The sequence below is a fragment of the Drosophila santomea genome, chromosome X (genome assembly GCF_016746245.2).
Source record: "Drosophila santomea strain STO CAGO 1482 chromosome X, Prin_Dsan_1.1, whole genome shotgun sequence".
Lineage (NCBI taxonomy): Eukaryota > Metazoa > Arthropoda > Insecta > Diptera > Drosophilidae > Drosophila > Drosophila santomea.
Genome location: NC_053021.2, coordinates 6,556,337 through 6,569,828, shown reverse-complemented (window position 1 = coordinate 6,569,828; position 13,492 = coordinate 6,556,337). Strand labels below are relative to the sequence as shown.

Here is a 13,492-nt window from a genome sequence, read left to right as displayed (position 1 = left end):
TGATTTAATTTGTTGCAATCTCTATTGTAATTGTAGTAATTGAGTCCATCCCATCATCACAAAGAGACGCGACGCGGTAATTGGCATTCGCAAGAAGAAGCATTTCGCGAAACAACAGCTGACGGCGTGGTGAGAAAACGGCTGCGGGGGGCGGCGAACTGGTTTGGTTGCGGTGAGTATGTTGTCGTGGTGAGTTATCGTAGTTCGGTGAAAAACAATAGCACATTATAGCCTGTTTCCACGTTGCTTGATGCTTCGAAAATCTCATAGTTAGTTCGCCAACGATATTTTTATATTCTTATACGATAGTTAAGGAACATCGATTGTTTATGGAACATCCTAACGGTCTGCCTTAAGTTTCGGCATTCGGTTTGATAAAAGAGGGAAAATTTGGAATTCAAATAGTTATATATATTTTCAACACTATCAAATTAAAAATCTAGAGCTTTTAGAGTTATACAAAAATCAACTAAAATGATATATTTAATATCATTTGAATATGCTCATATCTTGATTCAGCGATTCAGTCGTAAACCATTTATTTGTTTGGGCTTCTTATCTTATTATATTGTTTGGTATAATATATGTATTATGAATTTGCTAACGCTGTCCCTGCTGTATCGATATATATTGTTCTTGTTATTCTTTTGTTTTGCTAAGCCTTTTAAGTTTTGCTTGTCTGTTTTCCAATGACTTGAGATGAGATTCAGTTTCGATTGGATAAAGATCTGGTTTCCTGGCGAATAGTACGATAAGCAAATGTTTACGGCGACTCTTTCGTTTGTTTGTTTACGGCTATTAATCAACATCCGAATCCGACTCTCCATGCAGATTGCCGAGTTCAGGATTGCCGACAGTAAGGGCCTCGATCCGCTGGTTAAGATATTTGATCTCTTCTTGGAACAAACCCGTCTCGTAAAGCAGATTTTCGTACTCCCTCATAATTCCCATATAATCGCTGCTGCTGATACTGCTGTTGTTGTTGTTGATGTTGTTGTTGCTGCTGCCGCTGCTGCTGCTGCTGCTGCTGCTGCGACTGCAGGCGCTCTGACCTTGACTCCGATTATGGCCGCCCCCACTGCCACCCCGTGCCGATGCACTTTCCGGGGACTCCTCGAAGTCCAGATAAAGCTGAAAGTACACGGCATCCTGGCAGCGGCAGATGGGGCAAGTTCTTGATCTGCAAAGCATACGGAGTCGCGAATTAGACAAAAGGTTTGAACTTGGCGATAAGATTTCACGGCCCTTTGATTTGGGGCACTTCCACTTTTGTCACTTCGTCACTTTTGTTTGCGAATGTTCGGAGTTTCGAATGGCATCACTTTCACATTCACTTACTGCTTCCTCCAGCGGTCCAGGCACTCCTCGTGGAACGCGTGTCCACATCTGCCGGCGTGTATGTTGTCCGAGGTGCGATACCGCTCCGAACAGATCGTGCAGATCACGTTGTTATGGCTCATTCCGCTCCGATTCCGATTTATACCTAGCTTAATTTGATTCGATTCGATTCGATTCGATCCGAGTATTGCTGCTCGGCCGGTGACAGCGGACTGAATGAATGCAACTCGCTGAATCGAGCGTTTCGCTGATAAGCGTCCAGTAAGCCACCGTACACTCCACTCAGTCCTCCCCTCGTCGGTACTCTCGAGCACTCCGCTTCACTCCCCCTGCACTCCCCCTGCACTACCGGACTCTAGAGCCAGCCCACCTTAATAAACCGCCCCACAAAAGTGGGAACATGAGCCGTCAAATGGGGGCAACGATGGCCTACGCCCAGCTGAAGCCATGTGAGATAAAGCTCTATTACGAGATTCAAACATTTAAAGTTCCGATATAGTCCAGAAACCTAAGGTTCATTAAAACCATCAACTTGGCGAACTTTCAGTTTCGCAGTCATTCTCAAAAACATAATTATGGTAAGGGTTTAGCAACTACCAATTTCAAACATCATTAATAAATTACAAGTGCTTTTATATTTATGTAAACATTTATGTTTATATTCATATTCGATTTGCTTTTGTGGTCTTTCGAATGATCGTGGTGGTGGGACTAACAATAGGTTCATTTACACAGGCCTACGTTGGAATGGAATGTTTGTGTGGAAAGTAGTGGGGAAAGGAATGATCTCGGTTCCCAGTAGGATTACCGTCTTATAGAGCCACGATATGGTGTCTTTAACGGTTAAGTTAGCATATACGGTAGAAAAAAATGGGTTAATACTAAGCGTGAGCGACCATAAATATCTACAAACTAAAACTATTACTAAGTAGTAATATGCGTAGGGATTTTGGGGGTTAATTGAAAATCCATGCTTAGGCTTATGCGATATAGGGCGGAATATGAATATTAGGGCAAAAAGTAAAGGGACACTCAAAAGTAAAATTGACTATAATCAAACTTTTTTAGCTGGGTAAAGCTTACAATTTGGTATACGATATACAATCCACTTTGAAATGAGAAAAAATGACGGAATCTAATGGTAATCTATGGCACAATTCTTAGAATAAACTAATTTGTATAAAACAACTTCTTACGATATTGAATTAAAACGCCATCTAGGGTTGGAGTTTCGTGAAAAATATCTGATTTTTGTGTAAGGGGAAGAATTTACAATATTCGCCACCCGTTTACGATATCCCGTTCTACAATTCCTGGCAAATTTGTGTTTATAACGAAAGTAGCGCAAGGACTACAAGTTTTTTGTTTTGATTTTGGAATTAAAGCATTTCGTTAGTCTTTTGGGAATTTCATCTTAGCCGTCAGCTTGGAGCCGGAAATGGAGACGGTTGCGGATGTGTTGGCCGGACCGGAGTCACTTTCCGATGCTACGGCATTTGTATTACGTTCCATGTAGTATTGGTTTCTCTTCGGGCTGTCGACATTCATGTAGATGTGAGGCTTCGGTGTCGTCGGCTTTTGTGCACTGCTTTCCGCTGCCGCTGCCACTGCTCCGCCGCTGATTGTTGTGGAGTCCGTGGAGAGCGGATGCATTGGTAATGAGGGCGGGGGAGGAGCCGGCGTTGTCGGCGCCGAAGTCGCCGGAGGCGTGGGCGGCAGCTCCTCTTCCTCCAGTATTATGTCGTCCCCCACCATTGTTATGCGACGGATCGAGGCGGAGCCGCTCCCCAGTGAGCCAACTCCGGGCCGGTAAATGGAGCTGCTGCTGATCCCTATCCCCAAGGATAGGCCGCTGCTGGGACTGGGAGTGCTGCCGTTGAAGCCGCTGTTGGTGTAGGAGTGATTGTTCTTCTTGAGCGGCAGTCGCAGGCTGAGGCTGCTGCTGCTGTTGCTGTTGCTGTTGCTGTTGCTGTTGCTGTTGGGCGTCGCTGTGAGGACCGAGGGAGGCGGAGGCGTAACGGTCGGTAGCGGTAGGTTCGATTTGCTGATTAGGTCGGGTCCCCGCGACAGCATTTCCAGTGCTTGGGTTTGCTGGATTTCCGCTGGGGTCTGCACCACCGCCACAGCTGTTGGCGTTCCCGTTGGCGTCCCTGCTCCCGTGGCCGCTCCCGTTCCCCCCGACATCTGGGAGACGATTGTGCGGCTGTGGTTGTTGCTCAACCCGGTATCTTTCCATTTCTCTGAAACGAAGAATGACCGTGACTTAGTGTACGTAGTTCAATGGGGCTTGACCAAGCTGGCACGTACCTGCTGCGCTGCTAGCGCCATTGGGCTTACCGAAGGGCAGCAGAAGACGGGCGGGCTGACAGAAAACCACCGTCTTGTAGGCCTTGCGATACTGCTTGTTCATGATGACATAGATGATCGGATTGATGCAAGCCGACAGGTAGAGCAGGATGTAGCTGCAGATGTGCAGGCTGGGGTGCTCCACATTCTTGTCGGCCACCTTAACAATGGTGATGGGCAAGTAGCAGACGACGAACGATAGGAAGATGGCCAGCACCATCTTAGTGATGCGCCACTCGTTCCGCTTGGCGCGCACCTCGCGCTGATCCTTGACTCGGGTTGGCTGCTGTTTGCCGCTGGGCGCCGTCTCCGGCACATCGACGGAGAAGCTACTGCTGCTGTCCGAGGAAACGCGGTTGCTGGGCTGGCACTCGGCGCCGGAGGGCAGGGCTCCTGATCCCGTAGTAGCCAGGGGTCGCAGGTTGTTCGGTATGGAATTTTGTTTGGTGGCATGGCGCTTCAAGCGCTGCTCCGACTTGTGGACCACCCAGAAGATCTTGGCATAGCAGGCAATGATAACCAGGCAAGGGATGACGAAGGCGGTGATAAACAGCGTCGTCTTGCTGCTGTGCCCATGGTCGTCGGTCATAATGGAGCAGGTTTGCAAGCGCGAGTCGTAGCCAAAGCGTCCCCACTCTCCCAGAAGCGTTGGGAGCTGCATGCCGTAGGAGAACAGCCAGCAGGCGGCGATCATCACCGCAATCCAGTGGCGCTTATAGATCCTGGCATAAAGCCCGTGGTGCGTGATCATCACATACCGATTGATCGTGATCATTGCGATGCACAGCAGGGATACGCCTATGTTTCCGTATTGGATGAAGGGAATGAGGCGACACAGCACCTGGCCATGGTTCCAGGTTCCTTGGACGAACCGCAGACCCTGGAAGGGCAGCACCAGGGCGCAGAAGAGCAGATCGGCAATACAGAGGCTAGATGGTAGAGGTTAAAGGTTAAAGGTTAGCTGCTCTCTGAGGAAAGCTGAGGGACAAATCACCTGATGATAAAGGCAGCCGCCACGTTGCGCACCTTGGGACATTTCAGCAGGGCCACCACTGTCAACAGGTTGCCGCATATGCCGACAATCATTATGAGAAAGGTCATGACCGCGGCAAAGGTCAAAAGCGACTGCGAGAAACTGCAAATAAATACGAAACATCCCTATATTAGAAATCCAAATGCTTTTGCTGTCAATCAGGATGCTTTCTCTGAAGTGATCCTCCTCCTAGTCTGATAGGTCTGCCGACCTCTTGCGTCAAATGGCCCTGTGGCTATCGCCATATCAGACTGGCTTCCGCTCGCCACTTACAAGAATCGCCCGCCTTTGTGGGCCTCAGTGGGCCGGCCCAGTGCGATCAGCACTGGTGCAATGGAGCGCGTAATATTAACGATCTCTTATCGGAGCACTTCCAGTCCGGGCGCTATAATTACCCAGCGCTGATAGCTACATCTCACTTGGCACTCACTTGGCATACTGTCAACACATCCAGACATCCACACCCCAACTTACCCCGCCGCGTCCGTTGGGGGAGCCATCGTTGTCAACGCCTCCAGTGGGGGATAGCCCTCCTCCAGGCGAATAGTTGTCTCATCACTCATGCTTTAGTAGAAAAATGAGAAAGGGGATTGTTAGAATTATATAAATTGGAAGAATAGCTCTTAATGATCTTTAGGATTGTCTAGGGTCTAGTAAACTTGATTCACTACTTAACCAAGTTTTTTTTTAAATACATATGACTCAAATTTTTCCCTTGAATGCAGCACAGCTATAAAATGAATTGATTGCTTATGAACAGACATTTTCATTTTGTTTGAAATACACTTTTCTCTTAAGTGCGAAGCACTTGAACGTTATCATCTCATCCTTTTGGGCAAAATCACGACCATCAAGGTAATCACTGGGTTAGCAAATGTTTACATTGTTTGGCAATAAGTTCCGGTTTTCCAAAAGCGCTAAGCCAGTCACTAATGATGGATGATTGAATGGGATCACCGTATCCCGTGTTTCTGTGCACTTTGTGTACATATTCTTTGGGTTATACACGCAATGTGCTACATGAATGATAAATTGCCTATTTGAATTGTTGTACAAAATCAACAACGCTTGGTAGCAACAATTGCTACCAACTTAAGATCCTTATAAGCACTTGATAAACCAAGTGAGGGTTGAATGGAGGCTAAAAACTAGGAGCTCATCACGGAACTCTCAAGAGAGTCGTGTTGATTCCGGGATCCAATAATGATTCACCTTTTTAAATGCAAAAGAATTTCGCGAGCTCGCGACCTCCTAAGGTCTGCACTTCTTCTGTCCTCTGACTAACTTGCCTCGCGCTCCTGACCACCACGTTTACCGCTACCGAACTCCGAACTCCGATCACTGAACACCGAACACCGATCGCCACCGCCGACAATTGCCAACTGGCAGTGGCTGTGGCACATGGGAGGCTCAGGCTCTGGTAAGAAATGAAAAGCCACTGGCGCTGACTGCAATTTGCGCCGACGCAACCGGAGTCCGAGGCCCAATTCCCGATGCCCGTAACCCGGCGTGGGGCGTGGCACCCCTTCTTCAGCTTCGGGACTATGATAAATTAGTGTCAATTAAATAATTTAAAGAGGTCACACTCGCCTCTGTTTCGGTCTCAGTTGCGCGGCGGCAGTAGTTTCAGTGGTGGCCACTGCCTCAGCGGCTTGAACCACTCGGGGTGCAAAGATCAGCGTCGAACCTTAATTAATTGAGTGGCTGTTTGGCGAAGACGGGCGTCTCCGGGCGTTCCTAATGCGTGATGTGATGTGATGCGATGCGATGGCAGTTTTCTGCGCCCGCTCGAGTGGCCGCTAATCGAGACAAGTGTTATGTTCTTGTACCGTTCTCAGCACTGAGCGGAACCGTCGACGTTTCGATTCCCCAAGGGTTACATGGTAATGCAGTCAGGTGTTTGTAATTGCCTAATATAAAGTGTGATATTCTTTAACGCTACTGTTAGCCTACGTTTAGCCTGAAACGTTTTCAACTTGGTTGTGCAAAGCATTTGTTTTCTGTGTACATGCCCTGCCCTCTGCTGCCCTCGTTTTCCCCCTGTAACCCCGACCGGGTCATGGCCGCCACTTAGCACGGTCCAATGGGGCGTATACGCAATGTGTCTGGCTCGCTAACATATACTACTACATACCTACATACATACGAGTATGCACGAATTTAGAATATTTCCTTATCTTATCAAAAGAGCACTTACCTAGCTGAATTTGGTTTTGCGATTTGGTAATCCTCGGCGATTCTAACGATCGCAAGGGCTCTCTCGCTCTCTCCTTACTCTTGGCCCAATTGCTTTCTCCGTGCCCTGCTCTCTTCTAGTCTCCTCTCTTCTCCTCTTCCCGTCCCAGTCGTGTGTCCCACCACACTGATGGGCGCGTTATCAGTGGTCAGGAGGGGAGAATGGGCAGTGGCGGGACTTGGGATCTGGGTGGTAGTGGTGGTGGTGGGGAAGTCGAAATCGCTTGTTTATTTGCTTTCTGCTCACGTAATGGCAACTAGTGCGGCTGCGATCTCCACTGCTCTGCTCCTCTCTCCAATCTCCACTCTTCTACTCCAATCTCCACTCCTCTCCAACGCCAACTCCTCCGGCTCTTCCTCTTCTTCGCTCAGGTTGAGCGAGGTGAAAGAGTGAGTGAGTAATGCTGTGAGCAATGTAAACAGTTTATGGCATTCGGCATTCGCAGGGGTTATTCATGAATCGCTGTGTTTTTTATTGTTGCTCTGGGGACGCCACTGGAGCATTGGCTGTTGTTGTTGTTATTGCTTGTTATTGCTGCTGTCGGTGATTCAAAAGTAGCCGCAGTTTTCATGACTAATGCTTTTGAGGCGCGAGCGCGAGATCAGGTAGAGAATAAATGGGTTACAGGTTGCCCAAACTCAGCACTTGACATAATCACAAGAACAACACACAAAAACAAAAAGTCGAATTATTAGATATCTAACAAAGAGGCACACGTTCGCGATTGCTTCAACGGTTTCGAGTGTCACTCAAGTCGAACGAAAATCGTAGTTACTTTGCGTTGTTAATTACGCGAACTGTGTGAACAATCCCCGTAGTGGTTGAATGTTGAATGTAACGGACAAATTACGTTCTCGGATCGGATCGGAATCGGATTCGGATCGGATGGGATCGTATCGTATCGTCTATAACTGCCGGATCGAGTGCAGTTCGTCGAGTGAGGGCAGCGTAAGCGAGTCGCGATATTGCCAGTTGACAATTGGCAGCCCCCTCTCACTCTTACTCTCACTCTCAACCAGTGTCTAACTGTCTCTCCGCTGCCGGCCGGTCAGTGGCGTAGGGAACTGACTTTGAGGGGGGGTCCGTTATACTGGGAACTCACTCTCTTCGTTAGCTGTTCGCTGTGAACATGTAAGTTGCGCTGCTTAAGTTCACTTTAGTTGGTCATGTCCCATGGGCCCCCATTTGCCGCGCCCCTGTGCTTTGGCGCTCTCTTCTGCTCTCTTGCTCGCTCGCACTCCCGCACTCTCGCCCGCCGGCCGGAGACAGCGCCAGGGAGACAGACAGGGTCGGACAGTGAGGCGGCGATCGGCTATCAGTCATCTGGCGATCGAGGGGCGGGTGTGAGTGTGGGTGGACGCTCAATGGTTGCCGATTAGATTCATATCGCAGATACGCCGCTTCTTCTTTTAGTGCCTCACTGAAGCAAATGTGCAACAGCAGCAGCAGCAGCGGCGGCAGCAGCGTAACAGCCACTACTGATAAGGCTTCATGTGTCTGCATTCTAATGTTTACACAATTGGACGTTCGACACCGATCGCGGCGATCCAACATGGGATGCACTGAGAAAAGCGGTCTACCACATGCGAGGAAACTGATAGTTGGGACGCGAAGCATGGGAACTGTGACCTGGCAATAAATGTTTTCTGTGCAGATATCGAACTGAAGACGTAGGGATTTGTGCGCACTCACTCGCGTTGTTTGTTGTTTGCTGCGGATTGTGTGAAGAACACGATAGTTTATGGCTATCTAAACATGGGCCCGTGTGTGTGCGTATGCGTATGCGTGTGCGTATGCGCGTAAGTGCGACGGAGAAGTTTACATTAGTCTGGATTCGAATCGGGATCGGGAATCGGACCGGGGAGGGGAGGGTGGTACGTCGATTGGCGTTCGAATCGTATTCACAATCATATCCAGAATGGTTGGGGAAGGGGGTTCTTAGTTTCCACTTTAGTGCCCATCCCGCAAGTATTTCCACGTACAGTGGGGGACGCAAGAATAGTGTACATTTAACTTCGTAGAAATTAGATGGGGTTATACGAAAGATATACGTTACGATTGGCGTTGTAATGTTATATTAATAGGCATGCTTTCGCAAGTAGAAAGATGGGCCATGTGTTTGGTTATTACGGATTGGATTTCATCCAGTTCCTAGGATCGAATGAATACACGATATGGCGCTATAATTTGCCCAAGAACTGAATGTTATTTTCTTGGGTAGTCGGCTGCAATTCCCGGACTATTGGCCTGCATGAAAACAAACAACGTATTCGTATTCATATTCGAATTCGTATTAGTGCCGCTGCCAAAGAGTTTTCCCCGAACCGCCTGTTTTCCCTTTCAAGAGGCAAACGATACTCAATTCGCCACAACATACGACCCGCACTTTGACCCTCGGAGAAGTGGAGAGGCTCCCTCGGCATATACATATGTACATATGTACACACATACATATGTCTGTCCAAATGTATGAAGTCTTGATTAATCAAGACTATATTCGATCTAATGCTGACGTCGTGTGACACCAGGCTTCCGGGGCTTGACTCATTACTCAAAACGGGTTATGGGGGCATTATGGACGTGGAAAACGCGGGGTCCTCAGTTATGATTCAGGGTCCATCGCCCGTGACTGAGTTTTCATTCTACGCACAGATTCGATCTATGAGCATATTTATTCGAATGAGTCTCGCATAGGTTGTGCTTTTTTCAGTTGCTAGTTCCTCGCTTCGAATGGATGCCGCCCATTTATTATCCAGAAAATTGCCAGAGGAAACTATGCAAGCACCCACACATAAACACCCACACTCACACACATGCACACGGCCCAAGAACCGAAAAGTTTTTCATTTCAAAAATGCGGGAGAGGTGCGTACGGCCCAAAATCAGGGCTACGAACAGACTGTATTCCATCTGTAGGAGCTTATATATTTCCCTGGCACTCCTGATTTTCGAAGCATACTTACTTATCGGTCAATGTATCAATATTAAAAACGTGACTACATTATTTTCCTGGCAACGAAAGACTGTCTTGGACGCAAATGCGTAACTGATAAGTCACGAATTGTGCTAGCCATGCAGATATAACATCTCTGAAAGAAGGTCTTGCAATGCAAGTATGTCGATAGGTTCTGGCTTTCATGTCAGAGTGATGAAGCTCAAGTGGCTGGAACCCAGAAGCCAGAACCCAGAACCATTTTTAGGCAGTGGTCTAGTATCCCTGGTCTAGTATCTGGATCTTTGAAAAACGGCAACAACAGCAACATGACCCCGTCGGAATATCGACGAAAGAGCGAAAGAGTCGAGTAGATCCGGGCGGAATGGGGGCGGGAAGGGCGGTTAAGAAACAACACCGAATAGGAACAATGTAAACAAAGCGCCCATTCCACAGGCAAATTACCAAATTACCCGATGATGAAGTCAATTGTTGTATACAATAAAAATGTGTATTGTTGCTGTTGCTGTTGCTGTTGCTGTTGCTGTTCCTATTGCTGCTGCTGCTGCTCTGAGATTCTTTTGTTTTCCTTTTTGAAAGTTTTTCTAGTTCGCCTGCTGTTTTTTTTTTTTTTTGGTTTTTTCAATATTTTGTACGCTTGACTGGCGGCGACTGCCTTCGGGCCCACTTTTTGGGTGGGAACCATATCGGTGTATGGATGCGGAGAATTCAGTTTTTAGTACAAATTCGGCGCAGGAACGAGCAACGCGTCTCTTGCCGACCACAAAGTGCAGCGCGATGTTCCCACCAAAATTCGGACCAACTCCGCTTCCGATCTCGATAGCGCTGCCTGATTCGGATCGCATGGCGGATCAGGACGCGGTTCTGCCGGTACCCCTGGCCGACAGCCACTTGGACATGGACCTCAATCTGAATCTAAATATGAATACGAATATGAATCTGAATCTGCATGTAGACGACAGGCGGCAGGTGCTCTTCGAGGGCTATTCGGACGAGCTGCTGACCATCGCCTGGGTGGCCTGCATAGTGTTCATCATCGTGGGTGTTCCCGGAAACCTGCTGACTATCGTCGCCCTTTCGCGTGGTCGACAGACCCGCAACTCGACGGCCATATTCATCATCAATTTGTCCTGCTCGGATCTGCTCTTCGGCTGCTTCAATCTCCCATTGGCCGCCTCCACATTCAAGGAGCGGGCGTGGACCCATAGTGATCTGCTGTGCAGGTTGTTTCCGATGCTGCGATATGGCCTGCTGGCGGTGTCACTGCTCTCCGTGTCGCTGATCACCATCAACCGGTACATCATTATCGCCCATCCCAGGCAGTATCCAAGGTGAGGATAGGGCTGGTATTCAGAGTTATCACCATGATCCCAAACTTTCTCACCAGGCGGTTATCATATCGGTGGTCATCATGATACTTATGATAACCTGCCACCTAATCCGCAAAACCCACACATTTGTTATTGTTTTTTTCTGAACTTAGACAAACATTGCTGCTCTTCTTTATAAAGAGGAAAATGTATGCCTTATTTGAGATGTTTTTTAATTAACTAAAAACTGAGAACATAACTTGCTAGAGGCATATAAAAAAGATCGGGTCAGCGATCTCAAAAATTTCGAAATAACCCATTAAACTGAAAGGAAATTAATATCCCACAAGGTGTAAACTATTTCTGGAACAATAAGAAAGTAGGTAGTTTTCATGTTAGTGAAACACGGATATAAAGGTGATTAACGTGATTTATTTAAATACAATCAGCATACAGTATAAACAGATTAGACATGTTACAATGTTACTATTCCCACTGGTTTTTCCTTCCAGAATCTACCAGCGACGGTATTTGGCTTTGATGGTAGCCGGCACATGGGTCACCACGTTTTCCATAATGATACCCACCTGGCGCGGCGTGTGGGGTATCTTTGGCTTGGACGTCGACATCGGATCCTGTTCCATCATGCATGATCGGTATGGCAGATCCCCCAAGGAGTTCCTCTTCATCGCCGCCTTCATGGTGCCCTGCATCTGCATCGTGATCTGTTATGCCCGAATCTTTCTGCTGGTGCGAAAGGCGGCCATTCGCGCGGGAACCGCTGGCAAGAGCAATGTCAGTGATGTGACCCCCACCTCCACGACGCAGCATCAGACTCAAGCCGTGGCCATGCCAAAAAAGCCGGAGAAGGCGAGCACGTCCAGCGGCGAGGCACACGAACCAATCGCAGGACGACCCTTTGTGGTGGAGGAGCACCTGGCGTATATCGATGACAATGCTTCGGCCGACAGTCTACCGATCTCGTACAGCATAAGGAGAAGGGATCAGGACCAGCAGCCACCGCCAGTTGATGCCAATGTGGTGCTCAAGGAGCGGGAGAAGGAAAGGGATCGCGATCGGGATCGGGATCAGGAAAAGGTCAGCCTGGGACGCAGTCAAACGCAACTAGAGATGGGCAAACCAGCTGGGTGAGTGGCTGATGCAGACTCCTTTGGCATTTCTCTCAATCATTGTGCGTAAATCCCTTTCAGAAAGAACCCCATCACCACCTCCCTGCGCACCTCCTTCACTCGGTTCAGCCCACGGAAATCACACTACGCTTCGATGGGCAATACCTCGAATGCTTCCTCCATTTACCCGGGTAGAATGAGTGCCAAGGACCGGAGATTGCTCAAGATGATACTGGTGATCTTTGTGTGGTTTGTAATCTGTTATTTGCCCATCACGGTGGCCAAAATATGGAAAAGCGCCACCGAGGTGCACTGGTTCAATATTGCCGGCTATCTACTCATCTACTTGACCACCTGCATCAACCCGCTGATCTACGTGCTGATGAGCTCCGAATACCGAAGGGCCTACTGGAATCTGCTGCGCTGTCACGGCTCTCCGGATTCCCAGAAGCAACGGAATCAGGCCAATGCCAAGCGAAAGCACCTGGAGTCCAATCGGCAGGTGAAGGCCACGACGTGACTCCAAAGAGATGGAAAGGATCCCTGCCTCAACACCTTCATCGTCCTCCGTCCTAGCGGAATATGATATATGTGTGCCATATGGTAATATGACGGGAGGAGTACCCCAATGTCATGTCGAAAGATCTGCGGTAAGAAACAATCCCTTGATCCCTTTGTCAGTGATCGCAAATGATCGTGCCTCCAAAAACGATTTCTAGTCACACGATCCGGCCGGGTCGTCCCCCATCCATCCACGCACACACGAAAACACAGATCACCCATATATATCTATATCTGTATCTATATCTATATCTATATAATGTAGGAACTCCAGAAGTGTATTGCATTTTATACCAAATGACTTTAATATCTGGTTTACATTTGAATTCCATGTTTAAGAACAATCGATGTTTGTTTAAATTTTGTTTTTTTTTTTTTGTCTTTTGCTTGTCGCTAATTATTGTACCAATACATAATAGATATATCCTTATATGGATACGCCCTTTCTATGCCCCCAATAAATGCTTCGAATAATTGATATATGTAGATACGTTGTTCTCGTCCACCCAACACCGAGTTTCGGGGCCACTGTCGTAAGGGCAATACAATAGTGTATAGTGTAATCATAAGTAGAGCTATAGCTTA

General features: G+C 47.9%; 3 protein-coding genes across 7 annotated transcripts; 1 reads left to right on the top strand and 2 right to left on the bottom strand.

The window, feature by feature from the left end:
- Positions 1–37: 37 nt before the first annotated feature.
- On the top strand, positions 38–12,869 carry LOC120455393 (protein trapped in endoderm-1). 2 transcript variants are annotated; one of them, XM_039641531.2, is made up of 3 exons: positions 38–172; positions 11,729–12,364; positions 12,428–12,869. In XM_039641531.2, exons 2-3 carry the CDS (start codon positions 11,757–11,759, stop codon positions 12,864–12,866), a joined length of 1,047 nt encoding a protein of 348 aa, XP_039497465.1. In that variant the 5' UTR covers positions 38–172; positions 11,729–11,756; the 3' UTR covers positions 12,867–12,869. The 2 variants fall into 2 exon arrangements, with proteins under 2 accessions (XP_039497465.1, XP_039497464.1); XM_039641530.2 differs by lacking the exon at positions 38–172 and adding an exon at positions 10,558–11,237.
- Positions 511–1,519, bottom strand: LOC120455400 (E3 ubiquitin-protein ligase RLIM). Its single transcript, XM_039641540.2, has 2 exons — positions 1,339–1,519; positions 511–1,180 (listed from the first exon to the last, which is right to left on the bottom strand). Exons 1-2 carry the CDS (start codon positions 1,458–1,460, stop codon positions 799–801), a joined length of 504 nt encoding a protein of 167 aa, XP_039497474.1. The 5' UTR covers positions 1,461–1,519; the 3' UTR covers positions 511–798.
- On the bottom strand, positions 1,971–7,901 carry LOC120455391 (G-protein coupled receptor moody). 4 transcript variants are annotated; one of them, XM_039641522.1, is made up of 6 exons: positions 7,200–7,901; positions 6,915–7,138; positions 5,192–5,281; positions 4,679–4,819; positions 3,646–4,613; positions 1,971–3,578 (listed from the first exon to the last, which is right to left on the bottom strand). In XM_039641522.1, exons 3-6 carry the CDS (start codon positions 5,278–5,280, stop codon positions 2,731–2,733), a joined length of 2,046 nt encoding a protein of 681 aa, XP_039497456.1. In that variant the 5' UTR covers position 5,281; positions 6,915–7,138; positions 7,200–7,901; the 3' UTR covers positions 1,971–2,730. The 4 variants fall into 4 exon arrangements, with proteins under 4 accessions (XP_039497456.1, XP_039497455.1, XP_039497457.1 ...); XM_039641521.1 differs by having other exon boundaries at positions 6,915–7,901; XM_039641523.2 differs by lacking the exons at positions 6,915–7,138; positions 7,200–7,901 and adding an exon at positions 5,930–6,138.
- Positions 12,870–13,492: the final 623 nt, after the last annotated feature.

Bases quoted from the DNA above. Each gene is read 5' to 3' on its own strand.
- LOC120455400 (XM_039641540.2), bottom strand. From the start codon at position 1,460: ATGAGCCATAACAACGTGATCTGCACGATCTGTTCGGAGCGGTATCGC. The intron at 1,181-1,338 runs GTAAGTGAATGT...TATGCTTTGCAG, and splicing joins CTGGACCGCTGGAGGAAGCA to ATCAAGAACTTGCCCCATCT.
- LOC120455391 (XM_039641521.1), bottom strand. From the start codon at position 5,280: ATGAGTGATGAGACAACTATTCGCCTGGAGGAGGGCTATCCCCCACTG. The intron at 4,820-5,191 runs GTAAGTTGGGGT...ATTTATTTGCAG, and splicing joins CCCCCAACGGACGCGGCGGG to TTTCTCGCAGTCGCTTTTGA. The intron at 4,614-4,678 runs GTGATTTGTCCC...TCTACCATCTAG, and splicing joins GCGGCTGCCTTTATCATCAG to CCTCTGTATTGCCGATCTGC.
- LOC120455393 (XM_039641530.2), top strand. From the start codon at position 10,600: ATGGATGCGGAGAATTCAGTTTTTAGTACAAATTCGGCGCAGGAACGA. The intron at 11,238-11,728 runs GTGAGGATAGGG...TTTTCCTTCCAG, and splicing joins CATCCCAGGCAGTATCCAAG to AATCTACCAGCGACGGTATT. The intron at 12,365-12,427 runs GTGAGTGGCTGA...AATCCCTTTCAG, and splicing joins GAGATGGGCAAACCAGCTGG to AAAGAACCCCATCACCACCT.